Consider the following 15,145-nt stretch of genomic DNA (forward strand, 5'->3'; position numbering starts at 1 on the left):
GTGAAGAGGAAGGAGGAGCCTCTTCTCAATGCCTGAGTGCACAGAGCTGCGAAAAGGCAAGAGTGGCTCCTCAGGAAGAGTTCTCCTCGAGAGTAAGGCTTGGGGCTAATTGGCCACTCCCCTAGCCTATTTAAGGAAGGACGACGACTGGTGCAATTTGCAGGAAACAACTTCATTCACATTCTTTCGAGTCTTGATTCCAGAAACGTTTGATTTCGGCTCTTGTTTTTCTCTTATCAGTTTTCCTGCAAATTGCTTCTGGGCATTCTGCCAATCACAGTAAGATTATGGTTATCTGAAATACTGTGCCTCAGAACTGAGTTATTATTCTTTGAATTCTTGTCGGCTGTTAATGAAGTTAAATTAACAGCCCTTGTTCAGAAAAGACTGATTTAAATTGTACTTGTGTTCGAACAACTACTAAGAAAGCTCATTAGTAGTCCTTAATTAGTAAACTAAGGTTTGTACGGACTTTGTGTGTGCTGCGTTCTTTGGGGTCCATAGCTGGGGCAGAACACAGGGTTACCTGAGTGGTTTGAAAGATGGGTCAAAGAGGCCATCTTTGTCAAAATTGAATAGCCCTCTCTGAACCAAGGGAGAGGGATGAGACATCATCAATCTCCAGTCTATAAAACTTTTTCAACAGTTCCAAGAAGGCTCCATACCCATTTGCAACACTCAGGTGACCCTGATGAAATAGATAAACCTCCTTAACAATTCTAACAGAATGCAAATGACCAGTTGTCTGCAAGGAATATAAATGCTTCCATTCCCCACCATCCAGTCACAGCTGAAGAAGCTTCTTGGAGGAGAAGTGAAATGTCTTCAAAGAAAAACCAGAAAATCCAGTTGCCTCTTGAAAAAGCACCTTTGGGTCCCCTGTAATAAGACATTTATTCTTTAAAAAGATAAAAAAATCTGTTCATTTTTGCTGAGCTGCAGTATCTCAATTATCCAGATACTGGGATGAGTTATACCCTTAAGGATCAAAGCAGCTAAAGGCTGTTTTGCTTTGATTGATAACTAGGACATACTTTGAAGGGCAGTATTTGAGGAATTAGCATTTTATAGACATTTCACAGATGTCCAAGGAACGGAATGGGATGAAACAAAATAGAACGGAACGGAACAGAATAGAATAGAATTCTTTATTGCCAAATGTGGATTCACACAAGGAATTTGTTTAATTGTTTCTTATTATGAGCAATACTGGAGATAGAAAGGCAAGATATAAATGTAAATGCCCTGAATGAATATGTGCATTTACCACCTATACTCACATAACTAATTTCTGGCACGAAGAATCTCTCTGACACGTCCAGCTCCTTTAATAAGCACCAACCACTATTAACCTCTTAGAATCAGAGCTTTATCACAATGGACAAGATTATCTTGATCAATCAAATGTCAATACATCTGATTTCACAAGTTGAAAGTTTGCCACTTGAACATCCAGGCAATTCCATCCCAGTAAACATGATTATCTTCTAATAAGAATGGTACTTACTGGTCATCTCCAACCTTCTTCACCCATGCCATATCCCTTTGCGACTGACTAACTGCAAGATCCTAAGAAAAATTAGAGCAAACTTTGTTATAAATACATACTCACGGTTATATAATCCCCAGTACAACAAGCCAGGGGAACACAGCTAGAGGGAAGCTCCATTTTGTAAATGGAACAAATAAAGTCTTATTTGCACTATTTCAACTTGATTTTTATCCATATGGCTTCTATTAACATTTTTAATAAAAGTTCTAATTTGAGTCTGAAATCATTGCAAAAACCATGTCCTCACAACTAAAGCTAATATAAGCAACAAAAGTTAAAAGAAAGTAATGAAATTCAAAAGGACAAATATTTTTTCAGGAACTACCTAATACTCATCAGAGGAAAAGACTTATGCCTTCCTAGGGAGAAACTTCTATCATTTCAATGTTTCCATTAAAAAGGAACCTATATTATATGTTGTTCAATTGTATATATATAATATAACAATTTTTGAATCAATCTTGACTCCTGGCTATCGCCTGGGTATCCCCATGCAGTTTTCTGGGAAACATTTTTTAAAAATGATTCACCTGAATTCAGAACTCAAAAGATTGATTAACCCAAAGTCACCCACTTGGGTCTATGCCTAAGGGAGGAGTAGAACTCACAGTATCTGTTTCTAGCCTGGTGAATCATAGTATACAGAACACAGAATAACAGTGTTGAAAGGGAGCTGGGAGGTCTTCTAGTCTGACCCCCTGCTTGAGGAGACCCTGTACCATTTCAGACAAGTGGCTGTCCAATCTCTTCTTAAAAGCCTCCAGTGATGGGGCACCACAAATTCTGAAGGCAAGACATTCCATGGGTTAATTGTTCTCACCGTTAGAAATTTCTTCTTAGTTCTAGGTTGCTTCTTTCCTTGATTAGTTTCCATCCATTGTTTCTTGTCTTGCCTTCTGATGCTTTGAAAATAGGTTGACCCCCTCATCTTTGTGGTTGCGCCCTCAAATATTATTATTTGATATATTGATCAATATATTATTAATAAAGTTATATAACTATTTATGGTAATAAGAATTAAATCCCAATTATCTTATTATAAAATAAAAAAGACCTATGTATTAGAAAAGGGAAACTTATTTAAGAAATACAGTAAATACGAGTGATTTTCAGATATTTTAATCAGTAACTCAGTAATTGAGTGCAACAATCTGAAAATGAGGCTTAACTTATTTGACTAAAATAAATGTTCTGCTATTGCAGGAGAAGCAATGGCAGAACCTGGGGTAGAGTTTAAATAGAGATCAGCATATAATCCCTACGTTGCCACAAATGAACTAAATTATTATTATTATTATTATTATTATTATTATTATTATTATTATTATTATTATTAATTGAATTTTTAATACCGTCCTTCTCCCGAAGGACTCAGGGCGGTGCACAACCACGATAAAACCAACAGTAAATAAAAGTTAAAATTAATTAAAACAAATTAAATAATCTGGTCGAGAACATAATTAAAAACTAAAATTTCCCAATTAAAATTCAAATTTTTTAGGCCAGCCCAGCTTGCTGGAATAAAAGCGTCTTGAGGGCCCAGCGAAAGATGCGAAGCTCGGGGATCCTCCGTATCTCCGGGGGCAATTCGTTCCAAAGGGCAGATGTCCCCACAAAGAAGGCTCTCCCCCTGGGGGTCGCCAGTCGACACTGTTTGACCGATGGCACCCTGAGGACTCCCTCTCTGTGGGAGCGTACTGGTCGATGGGAGGCTATCGGTGGCAGAAGGCAATCTCCTAGGTACCCAGGTCCTAAGCCATGGAGCGCTCTAAAGGTGGTAACCAACACCTTGAATCCCACCCGAAAGGTCACCGAGAGCCAGTGCAGCTCGTGCAAGCAAGGTGTTACATGGGAGCACCACGTCGCTCCCATAATCACCCACGCGGCTGCATTCTGGACCAGTTGAAGCCTTCGGGTGCTCTTCAAGGGGAGCCCCATGTAGAGCATTACAGTAGTTCAACCCGCTTTGAATTCTGTTGACCTTATCTAACCCCTTAACTGTTAAGTTGAGAAGATTCAGGGATATAGATATAGATATAGATATGATTGGCAATAAATCAGTTTAATTGGACTTTCATAATCTTTCATGTCGGAAGCTTTTGCCTATAGTCCTCTGTATTGTCTCTACTATGTTTCCCAACCAAGCATGGTAAGGATTGAAGAATGCTGGTGGTGGTAAATTTAACAATATAAGAAATAGTGAACAACATCCAGAGGGCATACAGTTTTCCATGGAATGACAAAACAATGTTACATCACAAGTTGTACTCTTCTGGGGGAAAGTAGACAAATGATGGGGGTTGTGTTGTGGTACTGCTGGTATTAGACTGAATCTTCTTGCCCTGTCTGATGTCACTGCTTGAAAAGGCTACAGCATCTTCTCTACTTCTTTCTGCTTTAGCTGTACAACATTCATTCCAATCAGGACACTAGAAAAATTAAAGCTGTCAAGTAAGATATTACAAATACAGAACAGGAAGGTTATATTTCTTAATTTGTACCCTGGGAGCTCTGCTATTATTATTTTTTTTAAAAGAAAGAACGCACCTTTATTTTATATAAGCAACGTGTTTAACTAATCCATAATAGTGGATTAAGTGAATAGGTGGAAAATATCTGAAGAACTTCAGGCAGATTTTTCAGAAAATCAGGGAATGGGGACGTTAAGTTCAAGAGTTTGGATACAAAAATCAATAGGCAAAGCTGGCTGGGGAATTCTGGGAAGGCCATATATCTTAAAGTTGCCAAGATTGAGAAAGACTGATGCAGGATATGCCCATAGAATAGGACAAGAGTTTTTGCTTGTTGTATAATGTGATCTAGTTTCATTGGCTTGAATACAAACATCCAGGGATGGATATTCCTCATTGAAACTTCTGGGATTATAGCAGATACTAGAAAACTCCTATCTCAGTTACATTTGTTTTTTAATTAGAGGGATGAGAATAATTCAATGACATAGTCTCATACAGGAAGCATCTTTGCATATAACATATCTAGCTGCAATTATCAGCTAATTCTGAAGGTGGGAGGTATGGTACCCGGACTCAGATATTTTCATACCCAGAAGTCACAGAAACCCCAGAAAAATACAACCCTCAGGATTTTCCAAGGGTATTTTAAATAACTTTCAATACCAAACAGTCTGCACCATGGACATCCCCCAAAATGTTAAAAACTGCAGACAGAAAATTATTTCTAAATTACAGGTAGTCCTTAACTTATGACCACAATTGGGACCAGAATTTCATTGCTAAGCAAGGGGGTTGTTAAATAAGTCACACCAAATTTTACAACTTTTTCAACTAATCACTGCAGTTGTTAAGTGAATCACATAGTCACTAAACAAATCCAGCTTCCCCATTGACTTTGCTTGTTGGAAGCCAGCTGAAAGTTTGCAGATGGTGATCACATGATCCCAGGATACCGCAACCATTGTAAATACATGCTGGTTGCCAAGCGCCCAAATTTTAGTCACATGACTGTGGGGATAACTGAAATGGTCATAGGACAGCCGACTGTAAATCACTTTTTTTAGTATCATTGTAATTTTGGCTGGTCACTAAACAAATGGTTGTAAACTGAGGACTACTTGTATTTGCTACTTCATAATTGGTTTCATGTTTTGAGACCTCAATTATGGAGCTCTTATTACAAATAACGTTTCAAACTGCCTTGATCTTTTTATAAAAGTGATTTAAAATGTCTCAAACTAGATCTCCAAGGCATTAATTAAAAGTACGGGGAAATCTTGTTAGAAATACCTGAGCCCTGGTCTCCTGCAGCTGCTTCACCTCTGCCTGCAGCCTTTCACATTCAGTCTTCAACTGTTCTTCCCGGTGCTGACAATTCTGGATTTCCTGCCTCGAATTCTCAAGCTCTACTTCCAACCTTTGGACCTCCAAGGCTTCTGCCTGTTCCAAGCTCCGTGAGCTCGGCCAGTTCATTGAGCGTTCCAGTACTAGGGATGGGGGGGGAAGGTTGTGAAGGAGTAAAAAAAGTGGGAGGAGAGATGGAGAAAGTCATTATCAAAGAGGTCAGGATGGAAGATAGACTGGCAGGGCTAAATGTTTCTCAAAATGATAAAGGATTATTATGTTGAGTTCCTCAGAACTGGAATTGCAAAGAAATAAAACTCTCTGTACTTTTTTTAAAGGACAAATAATTTGTAACGACAATACTGGGCAATTGCTTCCAAAAATAACCCCCATGTGACAACTATCTTTGGTAACCATTATAAACTAGCAGAAGGATATCTCCTGGCCAGACTTCAAAATATGAAAGCAGACTTGTGGTTAATCTCTAAATTTTAGGCCAGAATTAATAACAGAACACTCAGCTTATTGACTTCAGTTATTCATAATGATGAAATTAGGAAGAAGAGGAAGAGAATAAAGAATTATTGATATGGAGGCATGATCTGTTGCAACAAGAGTTCTGGACAGTACTGGCTCCCAGATTGAGATGGGCCCAGCAACAGTGCTTGCTTTTCCTCTGTTAGAGCCTCTTCTCCATCAGTTAGTCCATCTGGCTGTGCTGGGAGCCTTCAAAATATCACAAGGATGGTGCATCTAACCATCTAGTTAATTTCTGCATTGTCTAAGACAAGGCCAAAACAGAACAATTATGGGAAATTAAAAAGAAAAAGAAACATATATGTGGCACTGCTTGGTGAAAAGAAGAAAGGAAGGAAGGAAGGAAGGAAGGAAGGAAGGAAGGAAGGAAGGAAGGAAGGAAGGAAGGGAAAGAAAGGAGACAGATGGCAAATCCTAAAGAGGGACTATCATACCCAAATGATCTTTCAAGTTTGCTTTCCCATGTCTTTAAAAGGTGCTTCAGTGTTACTTATTACTGTATTCTCACTAAAACAGATCTCAGGCCCCAAAGCTTTATATAGAGCTTCCAGAGCCCATTCTAAACTATAAATTCATGGGGTAATTTATTTTTATTTGAATTTAATTTAAAGATATTTAATTTTTAGCCTGGTCTTACAAATGGTGGCGGGCATGCCTGGAGCACACATCTCAAAGACCAGTGGATTCTTTTTCAGATCTTTTTCAGATCCTTGGTCTGAAAAAGATCAGCTAACTCCATTATAGGGATTGACTATGCAATTGCTAACTTCCTTTTGTAATCCAGCATCTAAAAATTGAGAAGTTAAGCCTCCGTTCCAATATGCCTCTAATAACATAGCCTTATATTGTCATGATCAACAAGCACTTCAGATCTTCTCAGAGATGGACAGCTGCCCTCTATGAAAATGCAGGAACACTGCTCCAAAAAGTGAGTAGATAATAGGTAAAACCATCCAGAAAACGGGGCTGTGAAAAAAGATTCACCAATCAACCATTTTATCCTTTTCCTTTATGTTTCTTTTAGGAATTCAAAGCAAGTAAAGGTCAAAGGGAAAGCAATATTTTTGAAATGGATTTGTCTGCATGCACTCAAGATTCAAGGAATCATAGCACCACCTACTGGATGACAAATATTAGTGCCATAATGTGAATAATTTCCACTTACACATGGGAAACAGATATTGGGCTATGCCAGCCTGACATATTAAATTCTGAATTATCAATGTGTTTGCCCCATTTTTCCAAGCCTTTAAAAACTTATCTGTGGATCTCTTGCTGGTATAGGCCATGATTCATTCTCATAGGATCCTGGAATGAAGAATGTTTTACATTGATATATCAGGTAGAAATCTGGTATCAGAGCCTGGATTGGCATGGCCCCAACTATAATTAATGACTACAGTTGAGGAAATATTCATATAGAAATAATGGCCTTATAATTGTGGTTTCACAATTCATCTTCAGCCTGCAATTTTTTCTATTTGCATATAACACCTCCATCAAATACCTAGGATGGATCGATTTTTTTTTCTGTGTTTTAATGTAAAGTAATAGCTATATCTGCAAAATACAAGTATTAATAATGAGTTTTTTTAGCATTTATACAGCCTGGACTGGAGAAATAAAACTATTTCAATCCCCACGAGTTCCACACAACATGGACTATGAGGTATGATGGGAGCTGTAGTTCAGCATCTTCTGGAATGCCCACAAATTCCACATTTCTGATATACCAAGTTTCATGGATTTAAAATATTTTACAAATATTATCCTACAGCCAGTCTTGTTTTAGTCTCATAGGATAGTTTGGAGATATAGTTTAAATTCAACACAGCTCTTTGGATAAACTTGGTATAGAATTTAAAATAACCTTTTGGAAATGTAGACCAGTTAGAAATCTGAAATAGTTTCAGTTTATTACATGATACTTTAATCATGTTTAGGTCAATTTTCATACATTCATTATATATACAATTCAGTGTATTTATTCACAACGCTATTTGAAATAATTGGCATTGCTGTACATTTTCAACTGGATATTAATGCTGGCAAATTTCAAAGGATTTATGTTATATGTTTATTACCTGTGTTGAATGTCTGTATATTATATTACAAATTTTTACTGGATCATACTTCTTTTTAACTATTACTGTTTTTAATTCAGTATTTTTAATTCTTTTTTATTTTAAATGTCAAGATTGTTGCACAATAAAAATGAAAGATACTAATATTATAATTTATTATAATACTATTTATGGATAAATGAACAAATAAATGTTGATGAATGAGTCAATGTATTACTGGAAGACAAGATTTTGCAGGGTTAAGATTTCCCTCAAGTCTCTAGGTCCAGCTTTTGAATAGCTGACTTCACAGGCTGAAAACGACTATCTGACTTCAAAAGATATATTTGACTATATAAATCCCTTAAATTATATGACTTCATCTTCTGCCTCTCTGAAATCTGACCACCGACCTATTTCTGACCACATCTCCTTTCACTGACCCTTTAGACATTTAGCTATTTTTCATGCACTATGATTACTGCCTACATTTGATGCATCTCAACCATCTGCAGTTCTTTTAACCCTGTAATGTTGGTTCCAAAATTGATTTCCCCAAATTGCAGTGCCACATTTTGGTTAATGCAGCATTCTCCAAACAAGTACCTTCAGATGTACTGCAGCTACAATTCCCAATATTTCCACCCAAGGTATCTAATTCTGGGATCTGTAGTTCCAAACTTTGGAGAGGATCAATTGAATATAGCTGGTTTCAAACCTAATAGTCAATACCTTGTTTTCTGGACTAGAAATTTTTTTAAAAAAAAAATCACCATGAGTGCCATGAAGTGATCGGAACTGAACTTCTTGATTTTGAAGTTGAGAGTTGAGATTTTGGAAAGCGTTGCCATCTCTCTGCCTTAACTGCTGTTCCAAGCTCCGAATACGATTCAAATGCGTATCAACCAGTGCTCTCTGCAGAAAGACCAAGATAGAAATAGGTGTTGTGATAGAAAAGATAGTTAATCCAGTAAGCAGAGAAGCCTTTAAAACCAAAGAAGCTGTCCTCAACTTCACCTCGTCTCCAATCTAAGGCCAACCCCCACTCTTCTGCTCTGAAATCTTCATTCTGAGCTCACTTTGATCCTGGTCAACGTTTCCTTCATTTTAGTTTTCTTTTTTGGGTTTCAATTATTTATTTATTTATTTATTTTATTCAATTTGTATACCGCCCTTCTCCTAGTGGACTCAGGGCGGTGCACAGCCAGAACTAAAACACATACCAATACAAAATTTAAAATTTTTAAAAGAATTACATGACTTTGGCCCAAAATTTAAAACATTAAAACTAAAACCCATTGACAATTTAAAAAGCTAAAAAGAAGGGGGGGTTTCAAGCCAGCCCTGCTTGATGGAAAAGTTTTTAGGGCACGGCAAAAGACCCGGAGATCCGATATCCTTCGTATCTCCGGGGGCAAATTGTTCCAGAGGGCAGGAGCTGCCACAAAGAAGGCCCTCCCCCTGGGGGTCACCAGCCGACATTGCCTGATGGCACCCTGAGGAGATCCTCTCTGTGGGAGTGTACTGGTCGGTGGGAGGCTATCGGCGGCAGAAGGCGGTCCCGCAAATACCCAGGTCCGATGCCATGGAGCGCTTTAAAGGTGGTAACCAGTACCTTGAAGCGCACCCGGAAGACCACCGGGAGCCAATGCAGCTCGCGCAGGAGAGGTGTCACATGGGAGCGCCCTCTCACTCCCATAATCCCCTGCGCAGCTGCATTCTGCACCAGCTTGAGGAGCTTCCGGGTGCACCTCAAGGGGAGCCCCATGTAGAGAGCATTGCAGTAGTCCAGGCGGGAAATGATGAGTGCCTGAGTGACTATGCGTAAGGAGTCCCGATCCAGAAAGGGACACAACTGGCAAATCAGGCAAACCTGATAAAAAGCCCCCCTGGCCACGGCCGTCATATACTCTTCTAAAGACAGCAGTGCATCCAGGAGGACGCCCAAGTTGCGAGCCCTGTCCGTGGGGGCCAATAACTCACCCCCAATAGCCAGTGATGGCACCAGCTGGCTATATCGGGAAGCCAGAAGCCACAGTCACTCGGTCTTTGAAGGGTTGAGTCGAAGCCTGTTACTCCCCATCCAGATCCGCATGGCCTCCAGACACCAGGACATCACTTCAAGGGCATCGTTGGGATGGCATGGGGTGGAGTGTACAGCTGAGTATCATCAGCGTACTGATGAAACTCCACCCCAAAGCGACGGATGATCTCACCCAGTGGCTTCACATAAATTTTGAACAGAAGGGGCGAGAGGACTGACCCCTGCGGCACCCCACAAACAAGGCGCCTCGGGGTCGACCTCTACCCCCCTGCGACCGGTCGGAGACATAGGAGGAGAACCACCACAAAACGGTGCCCCCCACTCCCAACCCCTCCAACCAGCGCAGCAGGATACCATGGTCGATGGTATCAAAAGCCCCTGAGAGATCTAACAGGACCAGGATAGAGGAGCAATCCCTATCCTGAGCCCTCCAGAGATCATCCACCAACGCGACCAATGCCATTTCCATGCTGTGCCCAGGTCTGAAGCCGGACTGGAGCGGATCCAGATAGACAACTTCATCCAAGTACCCAGGAAGCTGTTGCGCCACCACACTCTCAACAACCTTCGCCAAGAAGGGAAGGTTGGAGACCGGACAGTAGTTAGCCAAAACAGCCGGATCCAGAGCAGGCTTCTTGAGGAGGGGCCTCACCACCACCACTTTCAAGGTGGATGTCAAGACACCCTCACTCAAGGAAGCGTTGATAATCCCCTGGAGCCAGCCTCGCGTAACCTCCCGGGAGGCCAGCACCAACCAGGAGGGACACGGGTCCAATAAACATGTGGTCGCGTTCAGCCCCAGTATCCTGTCCATGTCCTCAGGAGCAACAGGGTCAAACTTCTCCCAAATGGCAGTCTCAAGCCCGGCACCCATCATCCCGTCTGTACCTACCTAGTCAGAGACCAAGCCTTCCCAAATCTGAGTGATTTTATTGTACAGATACTGGACAAAATCCTCAGCACGACCCTGCAAGGGATCCTCCTGCGCTCCTAGATGGAGGAGGGAGTGGGTCACCCTAAACAGGGCGGCCAGGTGGTTATCTGCCGATGCGATAAGAGCGGAAAAATAGTTACATTTTGCCGCTTTTATCGCCACTAGGTAGGTCTTAATATGAGACCTTACCAGTGTTCGGTCGGATTCGGAGTGACTAGATCTCCAACTGCTCTCTAGGCATCTTTTCCGGCGCTTCATCTCCCTCAGCTCCTCGGAGAACCAAGGAGCCAGGTAGACTCGGCGACGGGTCAGAGGCCGCATGAATTTATTAATTCATCAGAATATAAAATACAGGAATGCAAAGAAAAATAAAAGAAAAATAATGGAAAATAGGGGAAAGGAAGGGAAAGAGGAAAAGGCATAGGGAAAAGAGGGAAAGAAAGAGTAAAATATTGACTTCTGACTCTTTTTGGCACAGTAGAATGAAGTATTCTTAAATATGCAAACTCAACTTTTTACTTATACATAATATCATTTCTATAACAAAAAACCTATCTAGTCAGCAGAACCCCGAATTAAAATTTCATTTCATTTTTTTCCATCTCAAGCATTTTTATCCATCTCAAGCACAGTCTAATAGTGGTTTCCAAGTAGAAACAGTTGTTTTCTTTAATCAGTCAATTTAGCCATCTCTGCTAATTCCATCAACTTTGCAGCCATTTGTTCATTGTGGAAATCAAAGTATCCTTCCATTCTTGGGCATAGAGAAATTAATAACGCTTCAGTTAAAAATTTTATGTTGCACTCAGCTAAAAAACAAATCTACTCAACAATAGCATCCTAATTTCATTCAGGGCTCATATATTAAGCAAGAGTATAGCTAAAACAATAGCAATTTCTGATAATGCTCCAATTGTATTAGGTCTTTTCAATCCACAATCTCAATTTTCCTTCCTTTTAAATGGAGATTAAATATCTAATTATTACATAATGTTTGGCTCAAAGACAGCATTGCTAAAGGACTGTAAAATTCCTCCAAGGAGATAATACAATTGAATGAAGAACATATGAAGAAAGGCTGCAGGAATTGGGTATGTCTAGCTGAATGAAAAGAAGGATTAGAGGTGACATGATAGCAGTGTTTCAATATCTAAGGAGCTGTCACAAAGAAGAGGGGGTCAATCTATTCTCCAAAGCACCTGAAGGCAAGACAAGATGCAATGGAAGGAAATAATGAAGGAGAGAAACAATCTAGAACTAAGGAAAAATTTCTTGACAGAACAATTAATCAGTGGAACAACTTGACTCCAGAAGTTGTGGATGCTCTAACACTAAGGGGATTTAAGATGTGATTGGACAACCATTTGTCTTGGTTGAGCAGGAGGTTGGACTAGAAGACTTCCGAGGTCCCTTCCAACTGTTTTTGTTCTTTTTTATTCTACTCATAGCGGTAAATACTGTAGCTGGTAGATAGGAAAGAAAACTGAGTTCCATTAAGTAAACAAAAGGACATACAGAATAATTATAGCATTTTATTCTATTTATACATGTAATAATTCTGAAAATATTAAGTTTATAGATTGTAGATAAACTCTAAACTCACTAAATTAATTGATGATCATGGAGATTTATTTAATCAATTAAGAGAAGCTGAAATAGTACATTTTTAAACTGATAAGCTGCTTTAAACTGTTTAAATGTTTAAAAAATGAATGAATACCAAATAAATATTATTTATGTAAAAAGTTACATATAGTCTCCTACCTTGCGGAACTAAAGTTGGAGTGTTTTGTTATTCTTTAACCAAATAAGGATCTCCACAGAAGGTCAACAAAAAAGTCTATTACATTGTTAAATCAAGATGGGAAAAAAAGTTCACTACGTTGTTAATCTATAAATTAAAAATGTTTATTAGGAAAAATTGTTTCCTAATCAATCTGGATTTATTCCTAGACAATTAAATTATAGGTGTGTTATATGTTGTTAATGTGTTATGCAAAACATGATAAAACCCCATTTAAATTTCCAAATAAAAACCATTGTGGTAACGCAATGGTTAGAATGCAGTATTGCAAGTTAATTCTGCTGGCTACTGGCTGCCAGCAGTTTGGCAGGTCAATTCTCACTGGCTCAAGGTTAACTCAGCCTTCCATTGTTCTGTAAAATGAGGACCCAGATTGTTGGGGGCAATATGCTGACTCTGTAAACCACTTAGAGAGGGTTGTAAAGCACTGTAAAAAGGTATATAAGTCTGCTATTGTTATTTGCTTTGCTCTGCCTGGATATCTTCCCACATCTGATGAAGTCAAATGCATACAATATTTCTCCAAACATTATTGGAAATAAAATAGAGATTATCTGCAGGCTACAATGGCAGTTGGGACTGGGATTGCCATTGCTAAGCAATGCAGTTATAAAGCATTACATCATTCCTTCTTTCCTCTACAGTCACATGGAGCACTGAACATTTTGGCTGAACACTTTGTATTCTTGATCAGTGGCATCTGCAGGGTCAAATAGGGGGGTGATAGAATAATGAAAGCAATGATACAAACCGATCCTATTTTGTACAAGTACTGTGACATTGCATGCACATTTAAAAGAGTTAGAGCTTGTGTCACACTGCTCCTTTCATCATTCTAAGAAAAGCAACAAACTCATATTTCTGACTTAAGTCAGGGCAACATTTTTCTTTGTCATTGCTGAATAGAAAAATTGCTATTAGAATTGCTATTCTTCCTTAATTTGTATTCCTGTTTCAATGTTTCCAATTAACGTTAATTAATTGATGACTACAAGGCAAGGAAATGTTTATTTATATAAAATAGTTTTTGAAGGCTTAGACAAAGCATAGAAAAGAGATTTAGTAGAGCAACCTGAAATATTAGTATTATTATTTTATGCCTTTTTTATATGTAACTCAAGGAAGTGAACATACCTAATACTCCTGCCTCCTATTTTTCCCCACAACAATAATCCTGTGAGGTGAATTGGGCTGAGAGAATGATGGGTTCAAAGTCATTCAGCCAGCTTTCATGCCTGAGGGTGGGCTAAGACTCGGTGTCCTGTTTCTAGTCAGCATCTTTATTACTAGACTAAACTTTAAAGATAATAATAAAAAATTATACTAATTTTATTGTTACTTCAATTTAAGATGAGTAACACATATTATTCAGATCTCAAAGGAGGTTTACTGAGCTAGTGCTAGATATTCAGCTTGTAAAGCAATATCATTTCTCCCTGATATTAAAAGTACTACTCTTTATAGTACTATTCTCCCATAAAACTGTATTATACTACTTATTGTCATCATGCTGAAGGAGTGTAATCAAATCATTATGTACAGACATTTCTGGTGACAATGCCCACGCAGTTATTTGGGTTGGAAGATTTTCAAATAAAATGGAAAAATTATATAATATATTTAATAATTGATTTGATTTGATTAATTTTTCATATTTCCTAGGAAGTATAAATAAAATGGTATAACACAAGAAATTAATTCAAAGTTGTTATGAACTGCCAATTTTACTATAGGAAAACACTGCAAAGCTTAAGTACATCAATTGAGTTTAAAATGTGGAAATTAGCAAAGGATGTAAATTTATACAGCAACCAATAATCTTGAAGAACCTTTTAATTAAATATTCACATTGAGTGTTCTTTTATTTAGTTGTATAAACAAAGTAATTCCTAAGTCATTACATCCATCTATAAAATATGTTTTAGAAATAATGAATGTGGATGTTTACTTATGTTTATCTTTCTTTAAATTCTGTGTATGTGTATGCACGCACCACCTAATATAGTGTAGGTTTTCACAGCTGGCATCAATGAAGCAGTATTGAGCCTCATTCTCTGGCTAGAATAGAAAAGCCATCAAGTCCATTAACATACTAAAAGAAAAACATGACTGGTGCTCAAAAAAGAAGTCAATCAGAAATCAGTTTTCTTGGCCTCCCATGATATTTTTTTATTTTATTTTATTTAAATTTGTATACCGCCCTTCTCCTAGTGGACTCAGGGCGGTGCACAGCCAAGTAAAAAACATCCAATACAAAATTTAAAAAATTAAAAGAATTATATCCTTTGGCCAAAAATTAAGAACCTTACGACTAAAACCCATTAAACAATTAAAAATCTAGTATCTCAAAAACGGGGGGGGGGGGGTGTTCCACGCCAGCCCTGCTTGATGGA

General features: G+C 38.6%; 1 protein-coding gene across 3 annotated transcripts in view; it reads right to left on the reverse strand.

The window, feature by feature from the left end:
• Positions 1-15,145, reverse strand: part of TBKBP1 (TBK1 binding protein 1) — a 73,349-nt gene that overhangs the window by 32,175 nt on the left and 26,029 nt on the right. For all 3 annotated transcript variants that reach the window (XM_034415609.3, XM_087892081.1, XM_034415610.3), the window contains exons 5-7: positions 8,744-8,885; positions 5,317-5,513; positions 1,508-1,569 (exon numbers count right to left, since the gene is read on the reverse strand). In XM_034415609.3, the coding sequence (XP_034271500.1) occupies positions 1,508-1,569; positions 5,317-5,513; positions 8,744-8,885 (401 nt within the window). The remainder of the gene's footprint in view (positions 1-1,507; positions 1,570-5,316; positions 5,514-8,743; positions 8,886-15,145) is intronic.

Source organism: Pantherophis guttatus, chromosome 4, assembly GCF_059756535.1.
Source record: "Pantherophis guttatus breed Tessera chromosome 4, ASM5975653v1, whole genome shotgun sequence".
Taxonomy (NCBI): domain Eukaryota; kingdom Metazoa; phylum Chordata; class Lepidosauria; order Squamata; family Colubridae; genus Pantherophis; species Pantherophis guttatus.